The following is a 27,454-nucleotide window of genomic DNA, read 5'->3' as shown; positions in this document are numbered from 1 at the left end:
AATCAAGCTTGTTTTGAGCCAAAAAGAAGAATCCGAGATGTTACGATTCTAAAAACTACGTCCCCATAGACAGCATAAGCCAGTAGAATTTTCATTTCCATTTTTTTCTCTTTTTCTCTTTTTTTCCTTTAACCCCCCTCGAACCGGAGTCTTAAGTTATGAGCGCGTTTGAAGTATGAACACAGTTATGAACCGTAATTAATTGATATTGAATTAGGCAACAAAAGGCGAACTCGTCATACAACAATGTAGGCCTACTGGAAAAGTAACAAATGTAGCCGAACAATTTTTGTTAACATTTTCAGTGACTGTGTGTGTGTGTGTGTGTGTGTGTGTGTGTGTGTGTGTGTGTGTGTGTGTGTGTGTGTGTGTGTGTGTGTGTGTGTGTGTGTGTGTGTGTGTGTGTGTGTGTGTGTGTGTGTGTGTGTGTGTGTGTGTGTGTGTGTGTGTGTGTGTGTGTGTGTGTGTGTGTGTGTGTGTGTGTGTGTGTGTCCATGGTGGCACACAGTAATACCTAAATGAAATAGGTATTACCATCAAACAAAAATGTTTGGTCAAACCATAAAAAAAACGACCAAACATTTGTTTGATGGTGTTTGATACGTGTGTATGAGGCCTAGGGCTGTCACCATTATGAAATCTTACTTGACGATTAATTGTTGCTAAAATAATTGCGAGTAACAATTGAACTGTTTCTGTCACGGAACATTATGAATAAAATAGACATTTCTGTTTGTCTTTAGGCTTTGTAAACAAAAGGTGCACAGGGCAGATAATTATGACAAATAACTTACATCATTTTATAACTTAATACTAAAAGAAAACCCACAAATAGTGGAAATAGCTGATCTACAAGCTCAACGCGTGTGACACAGTAGTTTGTAGATCTGCTATTTCCACACATACATTATACATATACATTTTTCAACATGGTAAATTATTATGACAATTATGGCGATTGTAACGAGTATGCAAAGAACAATTGCTATTATCTCAAATAAATACGATTAGGAGATGAAGATTTTAATCCGAATAAAAATGAATAATTCCAAGGTTATGAGATATGAACATGTCTTGGTCTCTTTCCTTTTTCTGTAGCAAGATGTGGAGAAGTTTACGGACATTGAAAAACTCTACCTCTACCTTAAACTGCCTTCAGGTCCAAACCCCAGCAGTGATAAAAGGTAAATAAACTTGTTTACACCCTATTGTTTAAAAATGGAATGTGCGTGCGTGCGTGCGTGCGTGCGTGCGTGCGTGCGTGCGTGCGTGCGTGCGTGCGTGCGTACACATACACTCGCTGCAGTATTGTTGACTTATAGATGGTACCTTTAACCCATTTTGACCTGAGATCAGATTCTAAAAATGTCTGTTTGAAAATGACAGTTTTCTGAAAAAGCTATGTTTCTATGTCAGTCGTTCTTCGATTTTTCAAAAATAGCAGACCTACAAGCTCGTATAGCGCGCCACTCGGTGGCGCGCTATGAGCTTGTAGATCTGCTATTTTTCAATAGCTAAAACATAACATATTGCTAACACCAAAAGGGGTTCCCGCCCAAAATGGGTTAAAATCAGATTCCAGGTTAGTCGACACAGCCCAACACCACAGAAAGATTACTGTTAGTCGACACAGCCCAACACCACAGAAAGATTACTGTTCGGAAGCAGATGCAACATTTTAGATCAACATTATTAATCCATTGAGACCTGGAACGCATCCATGTCACGTTAGCGTTTAACCACATTAACCATTAACCCATTTTGGGCGGGAACCCCTTTTGGTGTTTTAAACATTGTTATAATTTAGCTATTGAAAAATAGCAGATCTACAAGCTCATAGCGCGCCACCGAGTGGCGCGCTATGAACTTGTAGGTCTGCTATTTTTGAAAAATCGTTAAAATGTGCCTCAAATCTTTCCGAAAATTGTCATGATTTAGAAAACTTTTTTTTTTTAATTTCGACGTCAGGCCTGAATGGGTTAACCAGCAGTTGCATGTGTCAATCGTGACATTAACCTATTCGGGGCGGGAACCCCTTTTGGTGTTCTAACCCTTCTAAATGGGAACCCCTTTTGGTGTTCTAACCCTTCTAAATGGGAACCCCTCTTGGTGTTCTAACCCTTCTAAATGGGAACCCCTTTTGGTGTTCTAACCCTTCTAAATGGGAACCCCTCTTGGTGTTCTAACCCTTCTAAATGGGAACCCCTCTTGGTGTTCTAACCCTTCTAAATGGGAACCCCTCTTGGTGTTCTAACCCTTCTAAATGGGAACCCCTTTTGGTGTTCTAACCCTTCTAAATGGGAACCCCTTTTGGTGTTCTAACCCTTCTAAATGGGAACCCCTCTTGGTGTTCTAACCCTTGTAAATGGGAACCCCTCTTGGTGTTCTAACCCTTCTAAATGGGAACCCCTCTTGGTGTTCTAACCCTTCTAAATGGGAACCCCTCTTGGTGTTCTAACCCTTCTAAATGGGAACCCCTCTTGGTGTTCTAACCCTTCTAAATGGGAACCCCTTTTGGTGTTCTAACCCTTCTAAATGGGAACCCCTTTTGGTGTTCTAACCCTTCTAAATGGGAACCCCTTTTGGTGTTCTAACCCTTCTAAATGGGAACCCCTTTTGGTGTTCTAACCCTTGTAAATGGGAACCCCTCTTGGTGTTCTAACCCTTCTAAATGGGAACCCCTCTTGGTGTTCTAACCCTTCTAAATGGGAACCCCTTTTGGTGTTCTAACCCTTCTAAATGGGAACCCCTTTTGGTGTTCTAACCCTTCTAAATGGGAACCCCTTTTGGTGTTCTAACCCTTCTAAATGGGAACCCCTTTTGGTGTTCTAACCCTTCTAAATGGGAACCCCTTTTGGTGTTCTAACCCTTCTAAATGGGAACCCCTCTTGGTGTTCTAACCCTTCTAAATGGGAACCCCTTTTGGTGTTCTAACCCTTCTAAATGGGAACCCCTCTTGGGGTTCTGTATACAGTATTCCAAAATTCCAAAAAATGATGCTGCTATATAAATATTTTTTTCAGAAAACTTAGGTCAGGATTTAGAAGCCGTTTTTAGAATCGGCCTCAGTGCAAAATGGGTTAATAAAGACTGAGCATTGCAATGCATTTAGGCAGTACATTAGCTCTGGTCCATAGCTCTAATGCGTTGCATTTAGAGCTATGTTACTCTCAACTTCCGCCGCTCGCATGAATGCAGACAAGCCTCTCGTCTTTAGCGTAAATAAAAATAACGTTTTTGCTACTCACCAAAACAAAGGCGGGTTGTGTCATTAGAAAGCCTACTTTCCTTAGTGGACGCACTCTGAGCCCCCCACCACACGTATAAACGGTACTTTTTGGCCAAAAGGGGATTTTGTTTTCCCCAAAAAAATACTTGTAGTTACTCCACTGCGCCTTCTACCGATATTGCCCAGAGAATTGCCTCATTGCCTTTCTGGCCAAAAAGTACCGTTTATACGTGTGGTGGGGGGCTCAGAGTGCTTCCACTAAGGAAAGTAGGCTTTCTAATGACACAACCCGCCTTTGTTTTGGTGAGTAGCAAAAACGTTATTTTTATTTACGCTAAAGACGATTCATGCGAGCGGCGGAAGTTGAGATAAACATAGCTCTACATGCAACGCATTAGAGCTATGGACCAGAGCATTAGAGCTATGGACCAGAGCATTAGAGCTATGGACCAGAGCATTAGAGCTATGGACCAGAGCATTAGAGCTATGGACCAGAGCATTAGAGCTATGGACCAGAGCATTAGAGCTATGGACCAGAGCATTAGAGCTATGGACCAGAGCATTAGAGCTATGGACCAGAGCATTAGAGCTATGGGCCAGAGCATTAGAGCTATGGGCCAGAGCATTAGAGCTATGGGCCAGAGCATTAGAGCTATGGGCCAGAGCATTAGAGCTATGGACCAGAGCATTAGAGCTATGGACCAGAGCATTAGAGCTATGGACCAGAGCATTAGAGCTATGGACCAGAGCATTAGAGCTATGGACCAGAGCATTAGAGCTATGGACCAGAGCATTAGAGCTATGGACCAGAGCATTAGAGCTATGGACCAGAGCATTAGAGCTATGGGCCAGAGCATTAGAGCTATGGGCCAGAGCATTAGAGCTATGGGCCAGAGCATTAGAGCTATGGGCCAGAGCATTAGAGCTATGGACCAGAGCATTAGAGCTATGGACCAGAGCATTAGAGCTATGGACCAGAGCATTAGAGCTATGGACCAGAGCATTAGAGCTATGGACCAGAGCATTAGAGCTATGGACCAGAGCATTAGAGCTATGGACCAGAGCATTAGAGCTATGGACCAGAGCATTAGAGCTATGGACCAGCGCATTAGAGCTATGGACCAGAGCATTAGAGCTATGGACCAGAGCATTAGAGCTATGGACCAGAGCATTAGAGCTATGGACCAGAGCATTAGAGCTATGGACCAGAGCATTAGAGCTATGGACCAGAGCATTAGAGCTATGGACCAGAGCATTAGAGCTATGGACCAGAGCATTAGAGCTATGGACCAGAGCATTAGAGCTATGGACCAGAGCATTAGAGCTATGGACCAGAGCATTAGAGCTATGGACCAGAGCATTAGAGCTATGGACCAGAGCATTAGAGCTATGGACCAGCGCATTAGAGCTATGGACCAGCGCATTAGAGCTATGGACCAGCGCATTAGAGCTATGGACCAGAGCATTAGAGCTATGGACCAGAGCATTAGAGCTATGGACCAGAGCATTAGAGCTATGGACCAGAGCATTAGAGCTATGGACCAGAGCATTAGAGCTATGGACCAGAGCATTAGAGCTATGGACCAGAGCATTAGAGCTATGGACCAGAGCATTAGAGCTATGGACCAGAGCATTAGAGCTATGGACCAGAGCATTAGAGCTATGGACCAGAGCATTAGAGCTATGGACCAGAGCATTAGAGCTATGGACCAGAGCATTAGAGCTATGGACCAGAGCATTAGAGCCATGGACCAGAGCATTAGAGCCATGGACCAGAGCATTAGAGCCATGGACCAGAGCATTAGAGCCATGGACCAGAGCATTAGAGCCATGGACCAGAGCATTAGAGCCATGGACCAGAGCATTAGAGCCATGGACCAGAGCATTAGAGCCATGGACCAGAGCATTAGAGCCATGGACCAGAGCATTAGAGCCATGGACCAGAGCATTAGAGCTATGGACCAGAGCATTAGAGCCATGGACCAGAGCATTAGAGCTATGGACCAGAGCATTAGAGCTATGGACCAGAGCATTAGAGCTATGGACCAGAGCATTAGAGCTATGGACCAGAGCATTAGAGCTATGGACCAGAGCATTAGAGCTATGGACCAGAGCATTAGAGCTATGGACCAGAGCATTAGAGCTATGGACCAGAGCATTAGAGCTATGGACCAGAGCATTAGAGCTATGGACCAGAGCATTAGAGCTATGGACCAGAGCATTAGAGCTATGGACCAGAGCATTAGAGCTATGGACCAGAGCATTAGAGCTATGGACCAGAGCATTAGAGCTATGGACCAGCGCATTAGAGCTATGGACCAGCGCATTAGAGCTATGGACCAGCGCATTAGAGCTATGGACCAGAGCATTAGAGCTATGGACCAGCGCATTAGAGCTATGGACCAGAGCATTAGAGCTATGGACCAGAGCATTAGAGCTATGGACCAGAGCATTAGAGCTATGGACCAGAGCATTAGAGCTATGGACCAGAGCATTAGAGCTATGGACCAGAGCATTAGAGCTATGGACCAGAGCATTAGAGCTATGGACCAGAGCATTAGAGCTATGGACCAGAGCATTAGAGCCATGGACCAGAGCATTAGAGCCATGGACCAGAGCATTAGAGCCATGGACCAGAGCATTAGAGCCATGGACCAGAGCATTAGAGCTATGGACCAGAGCATTAGAGCTATGGACCAGAGCTAGCAGTACATATGCATGTAGATCAGGGTTCCCCAATTAATTTTCCTCAAGGGCCATATTTTGACTAGGGAACCAGGCTGGGGGCAGAGTCCGCACGCGCGAAGAATTGGGTTTTTTTATTTTTCATTAAAATTGTTCTCAACCAGTGGTCCGGGGACCACCAGTGGTCCTTAAGGGGGTGCCCAGTTTGACATGCATAGCCTACTGACCCCCATTTAATGCCATTTATATCTGGGACACCCCCCAAAACAAAACAAAAAACGTTTCTTTTCTTTTCTTTTTGGGGGAAATTCTTCCAGGGGCCACAGGGGGCGCTCCGCGGGCCGCAAATGGCCCGCGGGCCGCCTATTGGGGAACCCTGATGTAGATCATGCATATACTGCCTAAAATGCATAAACCCTTTACAAACAAGCTGCCAGAGAACGTCTATGGACTTCTCTCTTCTCTGTCTGGGAACTCCCCGAACCAGTCATAGCTGCTGGCTTTGATCCTGCTTGGAGGCATTGTTCCCTATCACAACAACTGTATATCTGCTAACATGTAACAACAACGGGCCTCTGTGGCTCTTTTGGTGTTTTAAACATTATGTTATAATTTAGCTATTGAAAAATAGCAGACCTACAAGCTCATAGCGCGCCACTCGGTGGCGCGCTATGAGCTTGTAGATCTGCTATTTTTCAATAGCTAAATTTTTGAAAAATCGTGAAAATATTTATTTCAGAAAACTGGAGGATTTAGAAGATTTTTTTTATTAATTTTGAGGTCAGGCTTAAATGGGTTAAGCCCCTTGTACACGAGGCTGATTTATTAAAGTAAAAAAAGGTGCACTTCTCTATGACCTCTTGCACACTACTCCTAAAGCCGTCCGGCAAGGGGCTATTTCTTTTCAATCTAACCCAGTTTGACTCGTGCCAAAATGACACTGACTGGACATACATTTATTGTCTCCACCAGGCCGAAGGCATGGGGAGAGAGTATGTTTTGCACTCCGTCCGTCCTTCCTTCCGTCCGTCCGTCCTTCCGTCCGTCCGTTATCAGCTAATCTCCGACACCGTTGGCCCGATCAATGCCAAACTTTGCACACACACTCCCTGGATGCCAACGATGAACCTCTGCCCCACATTTTCCAGAACGGCCTGTTATAGCGCCACCATGAGGCAGCTTTTCACATGTTTTACCTAAAACTGCACCGATCTGCGTGATACGTTGCATGCACACTCCCTAGAGGCCAAGGACAAACCTTTGACCTGCATTTTCTGCATCTGCCTTTTATAGCGCCACCAGGAGGCCGACTTTTGTAAAACACATTTTTTGATATTACTCCTCCAGATTCTGTCCAAAAAATCTCACAAATCGTTACACAGTATCTCTATGGTCATGTGCTCAAGTCGGATCTGTCCGATATTTCATATTCCATCCTAATTGGCTATAATTGGCTTTCACAGTTTGCAAGATTGCCCCGTTTTGAACCAAAGCCTCAAATCATGAACCCAGCATGCAATTTACATGAAATCTTTCACACATGTTCTTACTAGGCTGAGGAATATATCCCACCCTTTTCACATTGGCCTGTTATAGCGCCACCAACAGGTTGATTTTTGCAAAACACATTTTTGGAACAAAATGCCTCAAACATGTTTATATTAATCCTAAACATTTTGCCAAACATCTCACACAGTCCTATCCTCCTGGTGGAGACCTGTGCCCAGAAGGGCACTTTTTCTAGTTTATTTATGTAACAGGCCACCTCAGGAAACATTGTTGCGGTTCATCCATGGTTTTGTTTCGAACTGAATTCTGGGAATTGCAATTCTAACAGGCCATAGATAGACAGACCAGAGGTGTTGCCAAAAAGCAGGGCGGCTTCAGGGGGGGGGGGGGGCAAGGGGGGGCTTTAGCCCCCTCTGGTGGAGGCTTATCCCCCCCTAAGCCCCCCTCAAAACAAGCCCAATTGACTGACTTCTATGTAAACCAAGATTCATTAGCCCCCCCCCCCCCCCCCCCCTCTAAATAGCCAGCCCCCCCATAGCACCCCCAGTCACAATTTTCTGGAGCCGTCGCTGCCAAAAAGGTTACTAAATTGATGTTACTCAGTGTAACATGACTGTAAAGACTGATGGAATAAAATAATTGCATGGTACTACTGTGTGCAAAAAGGCCTTGACTGTGACCGAAGCACTCTCTGTTCTTTGTTGTCCCTTTTGTCTTGCTGTGCCAGTGAGCAGAGTTCCATGTCGTCCAGCAGAACCCAGCAGGTTCACGCCTTCAACTGGATCTGCAACAACCTGGAGGAACACCCGGAGACCTCTTTGCCCAAACAGGAGGTCTACGATGAATACAAGTATGTCATGTATCACACTACCTTCACACATCCGGAGTACCTGGCACACACTTCTAGATCATTCATTATTCATTTCATTTCATTATTCTTGTTGCCAAATGTTCCCTTATATGACAAGCCCAAAATAGGCACGTTGAAAATGGTTAGTGCATCAACCCCTGAAGTCACAGACCACTTTCAAAGTTCTTTTAATGTTCATCTCACTTGTGGTTCTCACCACTGATAAGACCAAGCTTGTATATGTATTTACTAAAGACCAGACCATGATCCTCTCAGTGGTCAGGCGTGAGGGAAAGGTCACTGAGAAGGCCACTGCTATAAATACCTGTGCATCCTGAGTGATGATTCCTTTACATTGAAAGCAGTGAGAAAAACAAATGCTGTTCAGACATGACTCAACATTTTGAGCTTTACTCCCGGGTAGAATGGTTTTGTCTGCCAACCTGCAGACAAACAAACTGCTATACTTTAATACAGTGGATTGTATGTTTTCTCATGCCAATAAAGCTGAATTGAATTGACCGCAGACCCCCATCTGAGAAGATATTCTGCCTGGGACCCCCATAAGATAAGAGAAGACGTTTTCCATAGCAAATCTACAAAATCACAACACATGACACATTATGAGCTTGTAGATTGTCTCTTTTTGAATAGCTTAAAGGGGAAAACCACCCATTTTCAACATTTTACTATGTCATTAATATACCTTAGAGCTGTTGTGTGGAAATAATAAAAAAGTTCCCCCATTCTGTGTTTCCTAGAACTATAATTATGAAAAAAACATTAACATGGTGAAACACATCTTGATGACATCATCAAGATGTGATTCACCATGTTAATGATTTTTTTCAGACCTCTAGATCTAGGAAACACAGAATGGGGGAACGTTTTTATTATTTCCACACAACAGCTCTAAGGTATATTAATGACATAGTAAAATGTTGAAAATGAGTGGAATGCCCCTTTAAGTATAAAATTGGGTCTGAAGTGTTTAAAAACTTTACCAAACCCCCTTAAGGACCCCTGGGGGTCCCTAAACCAATTCTGTATTTATATTTCACAGAAGAGTTATGGACAATATTTCCAATTTCACAAGACTGTTTGTTGTCTTGTCTGTACTACATGTTTGTACAGAGAGTGGAAAATAGGCAGTTCACACGCCATGATTTTGATTGCTTTGAATGCTTTTAAATCCATTTTGAAAGACCTTATAAAATTAATTTCAAATCTCAATGGGGCCTTTCCTGGTCAAATACTGTAGTGTAAAGGTTACATTTTTTAATTAGTGGCGTGTTTTTATTTTTTTCCAGGTAATCAAAGTTAGTTCCAGATGAAGCGCCGGTATAAATAGAAGCTACAAGCATGCTTGCTAATTACTGTGGACCATGTGTTGGTAACATGAGACGGGAAACTCTGAGACAGTCATTGAAATGCTACGGCATCGTCCGTTATGTAACCTCTCCTTTACCGCAACTCTTACCAAAAGAAATTGGCACTAGTCTGAACCACTTCAACATAATTATAGGTGAACATTTTGAAAAAATGTCAAGAATGTTTTATAGAAATAAATTTAACCCATTTTGGGCAGGAACCCCTTTTGGTGTTAGCATTATGTTATGCTTTAGCTATTGAAAAATAGAAGATCTACAAGCTCATAGCGCGCCACCGAGTGGCGCGCTACGAGCTTGTAGGTCTGCTATTGAAAAATAGAAGATCTACAAGCTCATAGCGCGCCACCGAGTGGCGCGCTACGAGCTTGTAGGTCTGCTATTTTTGAAAAATCGAAGAACGACTGACATAGAAACATAGCTTTTCCAGAAAACTGTCAGGATGTAAAAGACATTTTTAGAATCTGATCTCAGGCCTAAATGGGTAAATTTTCAAATCTGTTCAAAACTAACCAAAACAGCAGATCAACAAACTCAGGTATGAACAGCTTGCTATGGAAGGTGGGGAATTGGGGGGAATTGGGGGGGGGACAACATCCAAAGATAACCTTTTTCCCCCTTCCAGTTCGTGCCCTTCCCGAACGGGAAGGGACGAGGCTGGGGCAAGCAAAAAAAAACTACGGCCAACGGGAGGCAGATGGGCCAACCGAGGCCCAATGATGGCCGGCAATCAGCCACTCCGGCACCCGACGACACGTTTCGCCACGGCGGCCGCTGCGAAGCGTGTCGTCGGGGGCAGCCTCAAAGGGACCCGGACCTGACCTCTGACCTCAGTTTTTCTCACTTGTACTGGTTTCTCACTTGTACTGTAACATATGTACAGTGTATATATATACACACACACAGTGTGCGTGGGTGGACGAAATGTCAACGGTATGAGGCGGTTAAAATAGAAGCAGATCTAGGAGCAGACGCGGCACTGTACAGCAGATACTGTACAGTAGATACTGTACAAGGGGTACAGCAATAGAATAGTAACAGATATACATGTACGTGGTTTAGCAAGAGATTATGGAACAGTGGTTTTCAACCCTTTTCATATCAAGGCCCGTTATTGTCTCCACCAGGCCGAAGGCATGGGGAGAGAGTATATTTTGTTGTCTCCACCAGGCCGAAGGCATGGGGAGAGAGTATATTTTGTTGTCTCCACCAGGCCGAAGGCATGGGGAGAGAGTATGTTTTGTTGTCTCCACCAGGCCGAAGGCATGGGGAGAGAGTATGTTTTGTTGTCTCCACCAGGCCGAAGGCATGGGGAGAGAGTATGTTTTGTTGTCTCCACCAGGCCGAAGGCATGGGGAGAGAGTATGTTTTGTTGTCTCCACCAGGCCGAAGGCATGGGGAGAGAGTATGTTTTGTTGTCTCCACCAGGCCGAAGGCATGGGGAGAGAGTATGTTTTGTTGTCTCCACCAGGCCGAAGGCATGGGGAGAGAGTATGTTTTGTTGTCTCCACCAGGCCGAAGGCATGGGGAGAGAGTATGTTTTGTTGTCTCCACCAGGCCGAAGGCATGGGGAGAGAGTATGTTTTGTTGTCTCCACCAGGCCGAAGGCATGGGGAGAGAGTATGTTTTGTTGTCTCCACCAGGCCGAAGGCATGGGGAGAGAGTATGTTTTGTTGTCTCCACCAGGCCGAAGGCATGGGGAGAGAGTATGTTTTGTTGTCTCCACCAGGCCGAAGGCATGGGGAGAGAGTATGTTTCGGTCTTTCAGGAGCTACTGTGACAATCTGAATGATTGCCATGTTTTAATGGTGATAACGTGTCTTTCAGGATGTTTTAATGGTGATAACGTGTCTTTCAGGATGTTTTAATGGTGATAACGTGTCTTTCAGGAGCTACTGTGTTTTAATGGTGATAACGTGTCTTTCAGGAGCTACTGTGTTTTAATGGTGATAACGTGTCTTTCAGGAGCTACTGTGTTTTAATGGTGATAACGTGTCTTTCAGGATGTTTTAATGGTGATAACGTGTCTTTCAGGAGCTACTGTGTTTTAATGGTGATAACGTGTCTTTCAGGATGTTTTAATGGTGATAACGTGTCTTTCAGGATGTTTTAATGGTGATAACGTGTCTTTCAGGAGCTACTGTGTTTTAATGGTGATAACGTGTCTTTCAGGAGCTACTGTGTTTTAATGGTGATAACGTGTCTTTCAGGAGTTACTGTGTTTTAATGGTGATAACGTGTCTTTCAGGAGTTACTGTGTTTTAATGGTGATAACGTGTCTTTCAGGAGCTACTGTGTTTTAATGGTGATAACGTGTCTTTCAGGAGCTACTGTGTTTTAATGGTGATAACGTGTCTTTCAGGAGCTACTGTGTTTTAATGGTGATAACGTGTCTTTCAGGAGCTACTGTGTTTTAATGGTGATAACGTGTCTTTCAGGATGTTTTAATGGTGATAACGTGTCTTTCAGGATGTTTTAATGGTAATAACGTGTTTTAATGGTGATAACGTGTCTTTCAGGATGTTTTAATGGTGATAACGTGTCTTTCAGGATGTTTTAATGGTGATAACGTGTTTTAATGGTGATACCGTGTCTTTCAGGATGTTTTAATGGTGATAACGTGTCTTTCAGGATGTTTTAATGGTGATAACGTGTTTTAATGGTGATAACGTGTCTTTCAGGATGTTTTAATGGTGATAACGTGTCTTTCAGGATGTTTTAATGGTGATAACGTGTTTTAATGGTGATAACGTGTCTTTCAGGATGTTTTAATGGTGATAACGTGTCTTTCAGGAGCTACTGTGACAATCTGAACTACCATCCGCTGAGCGCTGCAGACTTTGGCAAAATCATGAAGAACGTGTTTCCCAACATGAAGGCGCGTCGACTCGGCATGAGAGGGAAGTCGAAATATCCTTTACCGCATGAGTCAGCAGAGGGTCCGGGACCAGAGGGTCCGGGACCCAGAGGGGGCCATCAGAGGGTCCGGGACCCAGAGGGGGCCATCAGAATTACAAAGTGTGATAGGAACCTTTCATTTTATTTTATTTGCATTAAAGATGGAGTGCCACTATTTTTTCCACCCTAAAACATGATCATCAGGTATTATTATAATATAAAGAGGAAGAACTTTTTCCAAAAAGTGTACAGTATTTGTTAAAATCATGCTTTTATGTGGACACGCCCACCAGTTCATTAAGTATGCCTGGTTTGCCTGGTGGGTGGTGATCCACCTGAACTGAAGCCACACCCACAGCTGTAGTTGTATGATAAAGGGAGAGGGGTTAGGGGATGGGCTGATTGTGTGGTGTCACTATATTACTGTTTATTTCATTGGCCCGTTTGACTGTCAAGGGTTCAGCCTCCAGGAAGAAACCCTAAATACAAAGTTAATACACCATTGCACATAAAAACGACTCCAGGGTGTCTAATGAAGTACTGTCACCTCATAGACACATAACAAACTGGAAAAATACAAAAAATGTGGCACTCCATCTTTAACCACTTGAACCCTATATCTGGGGGGACCATTTGCCGAAAATAGCAGGTCTGCAGTCTCTTGTAGATCAGCTGTTTTCAGTCTCTTGTAGATCGGCTGTTTAAATAGCAGGTCTGCAGTCTCTTGTAGATCAGCTGTTTTCAGTCTCTTGTAGATCAGCTGTTTAAATAGCAGGTCTGCAGGCTCTTGTAGATCAGCTGTTTTCAGTCTCTTGTAGATCGGCTGTTTAAATAGCAGGTCTGCAGGCTCTTGTAGATCAGCTGTTTTCAGTCTCTTGTAGATCAGCAACCCAGGGTTTAAATGGTTAAAAAAATACACATTATACAACAGGTCGTTTCGAGCTCTGTTCTCTGTTCTCCGCAGCGCAGCAGACTGGGTTGCTAGGCTGTTCTCCGCAGCGCAGCAGACTGGGTTGCTAAACTATCTTAGTTTTAAGGGTAACTGTTGTATAATTGCAATATTACACTTGAGGGTGTTCTTTATCGTCATGAATGTACTTCTGCGCTAGCCTGGATCCAGCCCAAAGACCCCACCCACTCTCTGAGTGGACTGCATCTCTTGGTCTGGTGTTGCACTGTGAACCTATAATTTCTTCGGTACAAAAATGTATTATCCAATGAGAATCGGTGGTGGGGGTGGGTCTAACGAACAACCAATCAGCGCCGAGTCCTGTTTTCAGCTTCATCACGCAGCGCAACACACAGAGGAAGGAGGGAAAAACAACACAAATGGCTACTGGTTGAGGGAAATTCTAATCCCCTCCCCCTTGAAATCGCTCAGACAGGAGACAATGTCAGACTGAAGCTTCAAGAAAGCTACAGTCTGATAATCAGGCTACTTCTGCGCTGCCTACGGAACTTTCTGCAGCATCGCAGGCGTGCATTAATGATGATAAAGAACACCCTCTCGTGTAATATTGCTTAATTAACATGAATCAAATAAACAATATAGACAGCACTGCCAAACAATGTCTATGTTGTAGCCATCTATGAATTCAATGAAAAGGTTGAATCTTCAAAGCAATTTTATACAATATACTGTATGTAGACTATAGCGCGTCGCAGTCCCGCCCCCTACCATGGACCAGGAAATGAATCCCAATGCATTTTTCCCATAGACATTTCAAAAAGTATTTATTTAAAGACGGTTACGCCGCGGACAAAGCCAACTCGAGTCGTGAAACTCATGACCCAACACAAACAATATTTTGGACCAAACAAATAATTACAAAGAAGAAAAACAACCTGCCGTTTTTTTCTTCTTTCTAATTATTTGTTCGGCCCATAAAATTGTGTTTGTTGTCATGATTTGTCACGACTCGAGTTGGCTTTATCCGCGGCGTAAACGTCTTTAAATAAATACTTTCTGAAATGTCTATGAGGAAAATGAACGGAGAATAATTTCCTGGTCCATGGTAGGGGGCGGGACTGCGACGCTCTATAGACCAATGCTTTACTGGGATGGGTTGTAACAATGTGGCCTCCGTGACCTCTCCTCCCAGACCATCTGCTGTAGCACTTCATAAAGTCTCTAAATATAGATGCTAAATGAATTCATATCAAGTCACCCTCTCTGTGTCTGGAGAGCAGCGCTCACGGCACAGTGCAGCCACCGAGGGGAATTACTGTGATCTTGACCTTCACCAGGGTTTCATTAGTAAAAAGAAACAGATGTGGGGGGGGGATTTTCCTAACCATTACACTTCATGTGACAAATACCAACGCATTGCTGATCTACTAGAGCTCTTAACGTTGTGAGCTTGTAGATCGGCTACTTTTTGTATTGCTCGTAAATTGTTTTGGGGAATTTCTGAAGAATTTACCCAAAATAGGGAGGGGACATTTGAATTAGCAAACATATCAGACAGTCTAACATGTCTTTAAAGGGATAAAACAGTGGCCCCCGCTGGACAATGAAAGGAATGACCAGAGGGAGTTGGGTTCGCTGACCTTCAGAATGCATGTGTGAATCAGGGTTGTATTCTCAACCTATAGCTTAGACCGCATAGCTTCCAATGAATGACTACTGAGTTATTATTAATGGCCCAAGTGAGTTCATGGCTTGTGTATTTTAATGAGCTTAGGGTGTGGACAAAATGCCATTTTAAAATGGTGTGCCTGTCTGTGTGCATATCGTATTTTGGTTTTTAAATGTTATTCCTTTCAGAAATAGGTTGGACCTTGTTTATGCTTGTTGCCAGGGGCAACTGAAACTTTATATGTAAAACATGTTGAACACAGTGCATCTCTCTGTCTAGAGTCAGACGCACGCACACACACACACACACACACACACACACAATTATATACTAATATTATATAATTTATGCCATCACAGTGACAAGATCAGTTCTAGTCGGGAAGCAGTGACATAAATTAATTAGGCATCCTTATGTCTGACCAGACTTAAAGTGGACCATCCTTATGTCTGACCAGACTTAAAGTGGACCATCCTTATGTCTGACCAGACTTAAAGTGGACCATCCTTATGTCTGACCAGACTTAAAGTGGACCATCCTTATGTCTGACCAGACTTAAAGTGGACCATCCTTATGTCTGACCAGACTTAAAGTGGACCATCCTTATGTCTGACCAGACTTAAAGTGGACCATCCTTATGTCTGACCAGACTTAAAGTGGACCATCCTTATGTCTGACCAGACTTAAAGTGGACCATCCTTATGTCTGACCAGACTTAAAGTGGACCATCCTTATGTCTGACCAGACTTAAAGTGGACCATCCTTATGTCTGACCAGACTTAAAGTGGACCATCCTTATGTCTGACCAGACTTAAAGTGGATCATTCAGGGCCTTAATTATTATTAGTCTAAACTGATTGGTTTGTTTTGTACCTTAACGTCTAACCTACATACTGCTACAGTGGACTGAGAAAGAGACCGTTTGTTCACATGCCTTCACTACCCAACCTGGAGCTGCATAAATCTATGGATGGAGTAAGTCTGTCTGTCTGTCTGTCTGTCTGTCTGTCTGTCTGTCTGTCTGTCTGTCTGCTGGACCAATCAGCACGCACGCTGCTAGTAGGCCACAGAAAATACATATTTCTGAAGTTCAGAATTCTCCGAAATTCAGAAATTAGCCAATTCACAGCGTGTCTGCCTTGACATAGTAGTATGTTGATGTATGTACTACACTACAGGGCTGTTACTCTGTGATATTTGACCAGGAGTATCTGTACTATATCTATATGTCACTCAAGTACTTTGTCCACCACTAGTTCTAGAACACCAGCACACAAATATTTCCTTTTTCCACCAGTCGACTTTGAGGCTTAACCCATTTTGACCTGAGATCAGATTCTAAAAATGTCTTCGGCTTCGTACAGACATATCAGACGAACATGCTCTGTGCTGTCCGTGTTTCATGGCCGCCTCAATGCTTTTCCAATGGAAGTCACGTGGTTTGACCAAACAGTTTTGTGTGATGGGGGGAGGGGGGGGGGGGGCAATCAAACAAGTGTTTGGTCAAACCACGTGACTTCCACTGGAAAAGCATTGGGGCGGCCATGAAACACAGGCAGAGCACAGCACAGTTGTTCTTTATGTGTGTACAAAGCCTTCTACATCCTGACAGTTTTCAGAAAAAGCTATGTTTCTATGTCAGTCATTCTTCGATTTTTCAAAAATAGCAGACCTACAAGCTCGTAGCACGCCACTTGGTGGCGTGCTACAAGCTTGTAGATCTGCTATTTTTCAATAGCTAAAGCATAACATAAAGCTAACACCAAAAGGGGTTCCCTCAGGAGTTTGGCCAGAAGTAGGCTAAGAGGTGGACATTGCTCTTGTCTTCATGTCTTTATGCATATAATCTCGTTTTTGTTATTTGTGTTATGTCAAATGTGTGTATATGTGTTCTGCATTATTATTATAAGGGTCACCAGACAAATTTCAGTGTGAACTGACAATAAAGTACAGCTTATAGATATTATCTATAAGCTCATAATGCATCGCAATGGGATGTTGTTGTAAGCTTGATATGATCAGCTATTTTAGAGAATTTGTGTAAAGGGGGAGGGGGGGAGGGAAGAACAGACCATGTACAGAGACAACCCCGGCCAACTATGTAAGAGTTTACTAGAAGGTTTAGGTGGTTAAGCCCTATTTGTTATACATTGTTGTTGTACAATTGTCAAATATAGTGAAAATATCTGCTCTATACGCAGTGCACGCAACGTGATGAGTTGTGACACATTCTAAGGTTCTAGATCAGCTACGGTAGGGTATTTTTTGCTATTTGCAAAACTTGAAAACAACCAGTTGAAAGTGGTTCATACAAACACATCTTGCCATATCTTGTTATACCTGTAAGTCAGGGGTGGGCAACTTTGACAATGGAGAGGGCCACTATATTTCCATACTCACTCACTCCAGAGGGCCACTATATTTACACACTCACTCACTCCAGAGGGGCCACATTGCATATTACTGTTGTAGCAAAAATAGCCGATCTACAAGCTCAAAACGCGCCGCACTGCGACACATTTTGAGCTTGTAGATCGGCTATTTTTTGCTATATTTTAATTGAAATCCTGAAGTTACTTTTTTAGCCTATACACTGACACCACGGCGCGTAAACAGCACCTCAAACTGTGACTCCGCCCACAACCGGGGGAAGTTGTGATTTTCGCTCGTTCACTGCAATGCAATTTGCGGCATTTTCAAAACAATATTGAGCAGAGTAGCGATTATCAAACGTATTTGCAATGCCATACGTTGAAAGATCTGTTGCCCGACCGTGGACAAGGCACGCTACCTCCGCAAGTTAGATAGCATCGGCATAGATGTTTGTCCGTATGTGATTAAGGATTGGACCAAGTTGCATTGGCAGCCATAGAACATTCCGGGGTAAATTCTTACCCCGGATGTGACGTTTTTGGGCGTTCCTGTCTAGCGTGGTGTCAGTGTATTTAATTTCAAATGCATTTAGTTATAGTTATGTTAACATTATGAAATAAATACAATTACATTGGACATAAAAAAAGACAATAACATTTTGTTATTGTGTGTGTGTGTGTGTGTGTGTGTGTGTGTGTGTGTGTGTGCGTGTGCGTGTGCGTGTGCGTGTGCGTGCGTGCGTGCGTGCGTGCGTGCTCACGTAGCAGCAGTGTGACAGCGTGGAGTCGTCGTGCCAGCTCCCCGGCGCCCCCTGCAGCATGAAGGAGGAGGTGCAGAGCGCAGCCTGTGGCCTGGTGTGTGAGTGGGCTCAGAAGGTGCTGAGTCGCCAGTTTGATGCCGTGGAGGATCTGGCTCGATTTCTGCTCAACAGCCACTACATCAGCAACAAGTCCATGGCAGCTCTCACCATCATGACAAACGCAGGTAAGAGGAGACGGGAATGCTGTGTCTCTGTGCCTTTTGCTTTTGTATGGGGAAATGTGAAATATAGGCGAATAGCAGCACCTAGTGGCAGTGGCTTCTTACTGATCCAATTATAAAACCTAAAAGCAATAGGCCTATCTCACAGCCCGCTTTCCACGCCCACGTCCGGTAAATAGTGGTGTCATTTAACATTAGCATTTACACGTTTTTTTCTCTGGAGAATCTAAGTACATTTCCTAATGTAAAAATGTGACAGACCAATATTATTATGAAGCAAACAAGATGGTAAATCAGCTCGAACAGATAGAACAAACCTTACCTTGAGAAAACAAAAGTTGTAGACTTCTTAAATTACCTCTGTTAACATGTAGCGTCTATGGAGTGACGTCACGCTATCACCACTAACCCCGAAAGGGGGCGTATTAAGGGGGCGGGGAAATTCTGTGAGATAGGCTTATTGATAGCACATCAGTGAGCTGGATGCAATCCTACCTGGAGGGGAGAGAACAGATGGTGGAGGTGAACGGAACACTGCCCCCCCATATTTGTACTGTCTCTAAATGTTCTGATGAATTGAAAATGGTGGACCCTGTTGTAAACAAGCGTAATTCTTAATCATGGTGTCGTCCACAGTAACAGTTTTTGTATTGACTTGTGATTTCGTTTGAAATGTACCCATTCTACATACTGTGAAATACACCTTTCAATCAATCAATCAATCAATCAATCCATCAATCAATCAACAGAATATTTGTTCAGTGAATGTGGCAGCCTACTTTATTTCCTCAATGAGCCTGGTTTATTTCTATTTCTATTATTTATTTTATTATCTGAAGAATGTAAAGGCATGGTCTTTGGCTAAAATATTCCTACATTCATTGGTTCATTGATTCATATACGTGATCTAATCTCCTGCCAGGTGCAGCAAAGTCTCGTTTATGAACATCTATAATCACCTTTGCCGTAACCCATTTAGGCCTTCTCAATCCTGACAGTTTTCTGAAAAACCCATGTTTCTATGTCAGTGGTTCTCAGACATTTTCATGTCAAGGAGCCCCAAAAATATATGTAATTGGCTGCCGACCCCCATCTGAAAATATGTTGTTCCAGGGACCCCCCGCAGAAGCAAAGATTTTAGTTAAAAACGTCCGCTGGGAAAGAATATATATTCAAAGATTCGCGCCACATTTTCACGATTTTTCAAAAATAGAAGATCTACAAGCTCGTAGCGCGGCACTCGGTGCCGCGCTATGAGCTTGTAGATCTGCTATTTTTCAACACCAAAAGGGGTTCCCGCCCAAAATGGGTTAAGTATGAGTATGGGTTTTATGCCGTTAAGACTATGGGGTTATGGGTAAGTCTCCCATTGGCTCACGTGAAAGTGTCTACTAAGGTCGTCTTTACTGTCGCTAGTAGAGAGGTAGCAAATGTAGTCAAGTGGTCTTCGCTTCCGAAGGCAAAATTATTTGAACCGTACAGTAGAATATAGAGAAATGGAAAAATGAAATTCTTTGCCACTGTTAAAACCCAAACTTACACAGAAAGCTCTATTCAAAAACCAAGTAAAGAGACACATGGGAAAATATTTGTTGTAGGATGCATGCATTACAGCTAATGGGGATACTACCAAATTAAACCATAAAACCATAGTCCAGGTGCTTTTCAAGCAACTGGCGAAATAAATCCATGCGTTAAAGTGAATCGTCCTGCTTCCTGTCAGCAGGCGTCGAGTCACCACAGACGACCTCGGCGTTCATGCCTACCACGGCGGAGAGCCATTCCTTCCAGCCACAGGCGTCCACGCTGCCCTCGCCCTCCATCGACGCTAAGCAGCAGCTCCAGCGCAAGATCCACAGGAAGCAGCAGGAGCAGAAGCTGCAGTCGCCGCCGCCCCAGCCGCTGCCCGGGGGAGACGCTCAGGCCAAGAGGGTGGACGAGGGGATGCCTGGAACCGGCAGCGCTGCGCGTGACAGCCCCCGCCTCCTGTCACCGCAGCCCACCATCGGCATCGTGGTGTCTGCTGTTCACAGCCCCGTCACGGTAAACGTCATGCCAGAAGCTGCATCCACTTTTCCCTCTTTCAGCCTGGCGTCCCGTCCCCTGATTCGGGCTGCAATGCGCAGTGAGCTGGTCCATTTCATCGCCGCGCGTTGAAGTACAAAATATGGCTCAAGTGGTTAAGGTTTAAAGCAGTGTTGATTTTGCCATTAAATCTCTGCAAGTCTCTTGAATAGTTTTCATTTAGTTTTAGTCACATTTTAGTCACCTGGAATGTTTTAGTGTTAGTCTAGTTTTAGTTGACTAAATCTACAGTTGATTTAGTCGACTAAAATGTATTTTGGCGGGCCTTGAGGCCATCGTAATGACTGTTTTTACACAACGCTGCAAGTGTAAAATGACTTATACTGGATGGATCTCTTGTCCACTAGACCCTTCCTAACATTTTAGTCTAGTTTTTAATTTGTTGACAAAAATAAAAACAATATATTTAGTCTTAGGTTTAGTCATCATAGCTTAGTTTTCATTTAGTTTCCATTTAGTTTTCATCAGTAAAAAAGGTGGTCGACGAACATTTTTTGCCATAGTATTAGTCGACAAAATCAACACTGGTTTAAAGCTGCAAATCCATATCCATTTCATGTGCTAACCGTGACCCCTGAACAAGCAGAGAAATGTCTACAGTTGAGCTATAACACCAAGCAATAAATAAATACAAAATGTATATCCCCACACTTTTTTCCGTACTGACGGCGCCACTGACACCAAGCATTTTTGGGAGGCAGCGAGTATTATTTCCATTTTAGCTTCATGCAATACCTCTAGTCAACCAGTAGGTGTCCTGCCTGGCCACATGACTCAGTAGAAGAGCAGACAGACTAAAGCCACATGTGTTAGTTATTTAAATTACAGTGGTGGAAAAAGTACTCTCAAATCATGTTGTACTTAAGTAAAAGTATCAATACGGCAATGTAGATGCAGGCCTACTCCGTTACAAGTAGAAGTCCCGTATTCAAAATGTACTAAAAGTAAAAGTACTCATATTGCAGAATGTCCCATTTCACACAAGTTCAAAATGTGTACAAAATCTTTTGAAAATAGCAGATGTGCAAGTGGAATGCACACACACACCATTTTGGAAAGAACTTGGGCCCCTTTCCTACTTCCTTCACAGGTGTTACTAATGAAGGCTCTGTTCCATTCTGGTCAAACAGAGTCAGGGTGCTGCGTGTTGACTCACTGGAAGCACTCTGCTACCCCAGTGGGTCTCAAAGTGACTCACTGGAAGCACTCTGCTACCCCAGTGGGTCTCAAAGTGACTCACTGGAAGCACTCTGCTACCCCAGTGGGTCTCAAAGTGACTCACTGGAAGCACTCTGCTACCCCAGTGGGTCTCAAAGTGACTCACTGGAAGCACTCTGCTACCCCAGTGGGTCTCAAAGTGACTCACTGGAAGCACTCTGCTACCCCAGTGGGTCTCAAAGTGACTCACTGGAAGCACTCTGCTACCCCAGTGGGTCTCAAACACTCTGCTACCCCAGTGGGTCTCAAACACTCTGCTACACCAGTGGGTCTCAAAGTGACTCACTGGAAGCACTCTGCTACCCCAGTGGGTCTCAAAGTGACTCACTGGAAGCACTCTGCTACCCCAGTGGGTCTCAAAGTGACTCACTGGAAGCACTCTGCTACCCCAGTGGGTCTCAAAGTGACTCACTGGAAGCACTCTGCTACCCCAGTGGGTCTCAAAGTGACTCACTGGAAGCACTCTGCTACCCCAGTGGGTCTCAAACACTCTGCTACCCCAGTGGGTCTCAAACACTCTGCTACCCCAGTGGGTCTCAAAGTGACTCACTGGAAGCACTCTGCTACCCCAGTGGGTCTCAAAGTGACTCACTGGAAGCACTCTGCTACCCCAGTGGGTCTCAAAGTGACTCACTGGAAGCACTCTGCTACCCCAGTGGGTCTCAAAGTGACTCACTGGAAGCACTCTGCTACCCCAGTGGGTCTCAAAGTGACTCACTGGAAGCACTCTGCTACCCCAGTGGGTCTCAAAGTGACTCACTGGAAGCACTCTGCTACCCCAGTGGGTCTCAAAGTGACTCACTGGAAGCACTCTGCTACCCCAGTGGGTCTCAAAGTGACTCACTGGATGCACTCTGCTACCCCAGTGGGTCTCAAACACTCTGCTACACCAGTGGGTCTCAAACACTCTGCTACCCCAGTGGGTCTCAAAGTGACTCACTGGAAGCACTCTGCTACCCCAGTGGGTCTCAAAGTGACTCACTGGAAGCACTCTGCTACCCCAGTGGGTCTCAAAGTGACTCACTGGAAGCACTCTGCTACCCCAGTGGGTCTCAAAGTGACTCACTGGATGCACTCTGCTACCCCAGTGGGTCTCAAACACTCTGCTACACCAGTGGGTCTCAAACACTCTGCTACCCCAGTGGGTCTCAAAGTGACTCACTGGAAGCACTCTGCTACCCCAGTGGGTCTCAAAGTGACTCACTGGAAGCACTCTGCTACCCCAGTGGGTCTCAACGTGTCCTTGGGTTCCAAATGGCCCCGTATGGGTGTGTAACTTTAACCTGACTCCGCCAGATGGGGCAGCAGAGAGTACACTCCTCCTGCTCCCATCTGGGAACTCTCAGGCAGACTTGATGCCCGGCCACAAAACGGCCTGGCCAATCAGCAGCAGCTAGAAGCTAGAAGCTGCTGCTAGAAGCTGCTGCTGATTGGCCAGGCCCTTTTGTGGCCGGGCATCAAGTCTGCCTGAGAGTTCCCAGATGGGAGCAGGAGGGGGGAACCCAGTGTACTCTCTGCTGCCCCATCTGGCGGAGTCAGGTTAGTCTGCCTGAGAGTTCCCAGATGGGAGCAGGAGGGGGGAACCCAGTGTACTCTCTGCTGCCCCATCTGGCGGAGTCAGGTTAGTGTAACTTTGGGGGTCCTTGAAATAAAACCACTGCATACTAAATGGAACAGAGCCTTAAAGGACCACTTCACCACTTTCCAACATCTCTTCATATAATTGGTCCTCACTAATGTTAATGATAAAACACCACCATTTTGTCCTACTCAGTCTGTGTCTCATAGGAGGGCTTTGGGCAGTTCGGACACCCGTCCACCAGTGACATCATCATTAGGCAGATTGTTTTTTAAACAAGTTTTTGTTTTAAAATATATTTAGATTTTTATTATCGTGAGAACGATGGCTTCAACTTTTGCATTGCAACTTTTCAGGAAAAGAAAGCCTGCCGTTTCTATTAGCTTGGATTCACCATCGATGATGTCACTGGTGGACGGGTTTCTGAACTGCCCACAGCCTTCCTATGAGACACAGACTTGAGTAGGGAAAAAATGGTGGTATTTTATCATGAACATTAGTTAGGACCAATTATAGGAAGAGAAGTTGAAAAGTGGTGAAGTGGTCCTTTAATTCAGGGGTTCTCAACCCGTGGGTCGCGACCCCTCGGGGGGTCGCCAAATTATTTTAGGGTGTCCCCAAATTATTTAAAAAAAAAAGATTTTTTATTTTATTTATTTTTCACGATTTTTCAAAAATAGCAGACCTACAAGATCTGCTATTTTTCAATAGCTAAATTATAACAATGCTTAAAACACCAAAATAGGTTCCCGCCCAAAATGGTTTAAGGTTATTGTAGCAGTCAATTTATATTGGGGGTCGGGAGGGGGCGGTGCGGGGGTCCCGAGACATTGCCAAAGCATTTCCGGGGGTCCCCGGCCAAAAACGTTGAGAACCCCTGCTTTAATTAGTATCATCGGTAACACCTAAGTAACGGAAGTAGGGAACGGCCTGGAAGTAGGAAGAGCTACTTTGTGTGCAATATAGCCCATTGAAAATGTAAAAGCGTGTTGTCACTAGTGGCCTTGATGTGAATGTCTTCCTGGGCGGTATCCTCCCACTGCAGGTCCAGAGGAACAGACAGCTGATGTCTCCCAGTCCGGTGGGAACGGGGCCGGTCAACTTCCAGGTGTTGACGCAAACCGTTCAGCCTGTCAGACTGAGCCCCAAGACCCCCCACAACGTCCTGTACAGTCCGACGGGAGACCGCACGGCTCGCCAGCGATATGCCCAGATCCTGCCCAAACCCTCTGCCACAAGTGCCATCACGCTGCGCTCGCCTCCGACCGTGCTCATAGCCAACAGTCCCATCAAGACGGTGATACCCACTTGTCACGTGACCTCCGTCAACGTGGTCAAAATGACGACGGTGACCCTCGCGCCCAACACCAGCTCCACCGCTACCTCGATCACGAGCAGCAACGTGGTGAGGCCTTGCTCTGCCGGCGTGAACACTTCTCGAGTCACAGAGGAGTTCAGGCCCCGTCCTCAGCTTAGGAGTGGATCTGCAGCACCCGTTTTGGCCCCCGTGGCCAGGCCAGGGTGGGCGACCGTCACCCCTGTTGACGTGGAGATGGAAGCCATACATGAGAAGAGCCAGGTCACGAGTGCCAGCAGAAGAGAGGGAGCCGTGGCTCCTAGGAGTGGAGGAGCCGTACAGAGGGCTGCCAGTGTCCCCGCGCTTCAAATGAGGGGCTCCCTGGGGCTGGAGGAAATGTCACGGCCCTCCTCCACTATCAATACTGTGGTGGTGACAGGCAGCACCAGTAATGAAAGCCCCTTGCACTCCACAATGCCTGCTCATAATACCAGACCTGCCTCAGGGATCAATGGAAGCGCCGCGACACTGTCATCAGTCAAGGAGGGTTTCCTGTCCACCAAAGGCCCCAGGAAGCGCTCAGGCCTCAGTCCAGTGTCTCACCTCTCTCCAGTCAAGAGGGTTTTTATCTCCCAACAACCATTAGGGGCCTGCGATGAGCTTCGACACAGGGTTAGTGCCCCACCGAGGAATCCCCACAGACCGGTAGTTTTACTTAGACCAGAAAGTGCTCCGGTCATCGGCAGGTTTCCTATGAAATTGAACTCGACCGTGGCCGCCCAAGGTCTCGCAAACTCTCCAATCAGAGCCAGTGGTTTCCAGACTGTTGCCAAAACACACAGCTCCTCCTCACAGAGGACAAACACCTCCAGTGTTATGGAAACACAGCAGCACCAGCATCGCTCCTCCTCCGTGTCTAACAGCGCTGACCCGCAGGGGGAGCTCATGAGTGCCACGTCCACCGACAGGGATGTGGAAGGAGGTCAGCAACGTGGTGGCCACATGTTTCTGCAGCATGTGGAACAAGGTGGAGGCACGCAGGCTCCGCTGCATTTACTGGGTCAGGCTGCAGCCTCCGGTCAGCTGGCCACGCACGCCGAGCTGGACTACTTTCCCTTCAACGACGACGACATGACCCAGGACAGCATTGTGGAGGAGCTGGTGCAGATGGAGGAGCAGATGAAGCTCAACAACATGCAGGAGTTCGGGAATTGCGGCGGTGTGCTGCTGCAAGGCCAGCCGGGGGCCATGCAGGGTGGCGCCATGTCGTCCGGTCAAACAATGACGTCCTTCTACAACTCTGCGGGCGGCGGCAGCGCCCCAATCCAGACCCCCACCCCCACCCCTACGCCCACCTCCGAAATGATGGGCGGAGGAGGCCAGGGCCTGACCAGAGAGAGCCCGTACTCCCGCATGGCCTCCATCACCCCGGTGGACAGCGCCCTGGGCAGCAGTCGCCACACCCCCGTCGGCACCCCCCACTCCAACTGCAGCAGCACCGTGCCCCAGAGTCCGGTGGAGTGCAGGAACCCCTTCGCGTTCACGCCCATCAACTCCAGCGTCACCGCATACCACGACAACAACATCGTGTCCAGTAGCCCCGTCAAGCCCATGCAGCGGCCGACCGCGACCCACCCGGACAAGGCCAAGTTGGACTGGATGAACAGCAGCTACAACAGCAGCAGCGGCGGCGGAATCAACAACCTGCCCAGTTACCAAGACCTCGTCGACGACCACTTCCAGAAACCGCATGCCTTCGCCATCCCCAGCCAGTCCTGCCACTCTCAGGCGAGGCACAATGAAGGCCATTTTGGCCGCCTGACCCCCATCTCCCCCGTGCAGCAGCAGGTAGCCTCCATGGCTGGCATGAGCAAGCAGGAGGGCTTTGCTGTGCCCGCGCCTTTAGACAACAAAGCCGCCAGTAACTCGTCTCCGGGTGCGGTGGCGTTCCGGTGCCGCAGCGTGAGCCCCGCCGTGCGCCAGCGGAACCTGAGCGGGAGCACGGGAAACCCTGCCGCCTGTCCCAGCGCCGTCCCCCGGTCAGTGGTGTCTCCCTTTAATTCCCCCGTGACCCCTGAGGTGCTGAACATCTTCGCCAACAGTCAGTCCGACTCCGGCGCGTCCAGCGCAGCACAGAGGAGCCGCTCCGTGCCAGTGAACGTCATGATGCAAACCGAGTCACCGGCCAACATGCAGGGGCCGCAACGCAGCAACCAGAAAATCGCCGACGTACTACTGAGCAAGATGGAAGGTGACCGTGATGACTCTGTGAGGGGCCTGGGCGTCAACAATGTCCACTCGAGCTACACTGCGTGCATGAACCTCACCCAGATCCTGGAGTCCGGCCCCAGTATGCCCTGCACTGCCAAACACTCTGCCAACGCGTACAACTTTCACAAGACAAATTACCTCATGAAAAATGCAACGAGTGAAAAGTTTCTCACTGAAGGTCAAAGTCGAGCTGCGGCTCCCGGAGAGCGTCAGCAGCAAGGCCTGCAGCCTGCGGCTCCCGGAGAGCGTCAGCAGCAAGGCCTGCAGCCTGTGCGGCCGTTGCTGCAACAGCGACAAAACCAAGAATTAATGCAACAACAAAACCAAGGATTAATGCAACGGCAGCAAAATCAAGAATTAATGCAACAGCAACACAACCAAGAATTAATGCATCAGCAACACAACCAACAACAAATGCAACAGCTACAAAACCTACAGCAAATACAACAGCACCAAACCCTACAGCAAATACAACAGCAAGGTCAGCCTTCACCACTGCTTCAACAGCACCA

At 46.0% G+C, this 27,454-nt stretch overlaps 1 protein-coding gene across 4 annotated transcripts in view; it reads left to right on the top strand.

Moving 5' to 3' along the window:
- LOC306920793 (DNA-binding protein RFX7-like) overlaps nt 1–27,454 on the top strand; it is a 55,223-nt gene that overhangs the window by 26,824 nt on the left and 945 nt on the right. For 2 of the 4 annotated variants that reach the window (XM_079497687.1, XM_079497690.1), the window contains 7 exons: nt 1,099–1,184; nt 8,151–8,273; nt 12,455–12,574; nt 16,032–16,113; nt 18,276–18,495; nt 20,216–20,535; nt 24,420–27,423. In XM_079497687.1, the coding sequence (XP_079353813.1) occupies nt 1,099–1,184; nt 8,151–8,273; nt 12,455–12,574; nt 16,032–16,113; nt 18,276–18,495; nt 20,216–20,535; nt 24,420–27,423 (3,955 nt within the window). The remainder of the gene's footprint in view (nt 1–1,098; nt 1,185–8,150; nt 8,274–12,454; nt 12,575–16,031; nt 16,114–18,275; nt 18,496–20,215; nt 20,536–24,419; nt 27,424–27,454) is intronic. The other 2 variants (XM_079497689.1, XM_079497688.1) reach the window with 2 other exon arrangements.

The sequence above is a fragment of the Electrona antarctica genome (genome assembly GCF_951216825.1).
Source record: "Electrona antarctica genome assembly, chromosome: 3".
Classification (NCBI taxonomy): domain Eukaryota; kingdom Metazoa; phylum Chordata; class Actinopteri; order Myctophiformes; family Myctophidae; genus Electrona; species Electrona antarctica.
The sequence above is the reverse complement of the archived record's forward strand: the minus strand, read 5'-3'. Positions and strand labels throughout refer to the sequence as shown.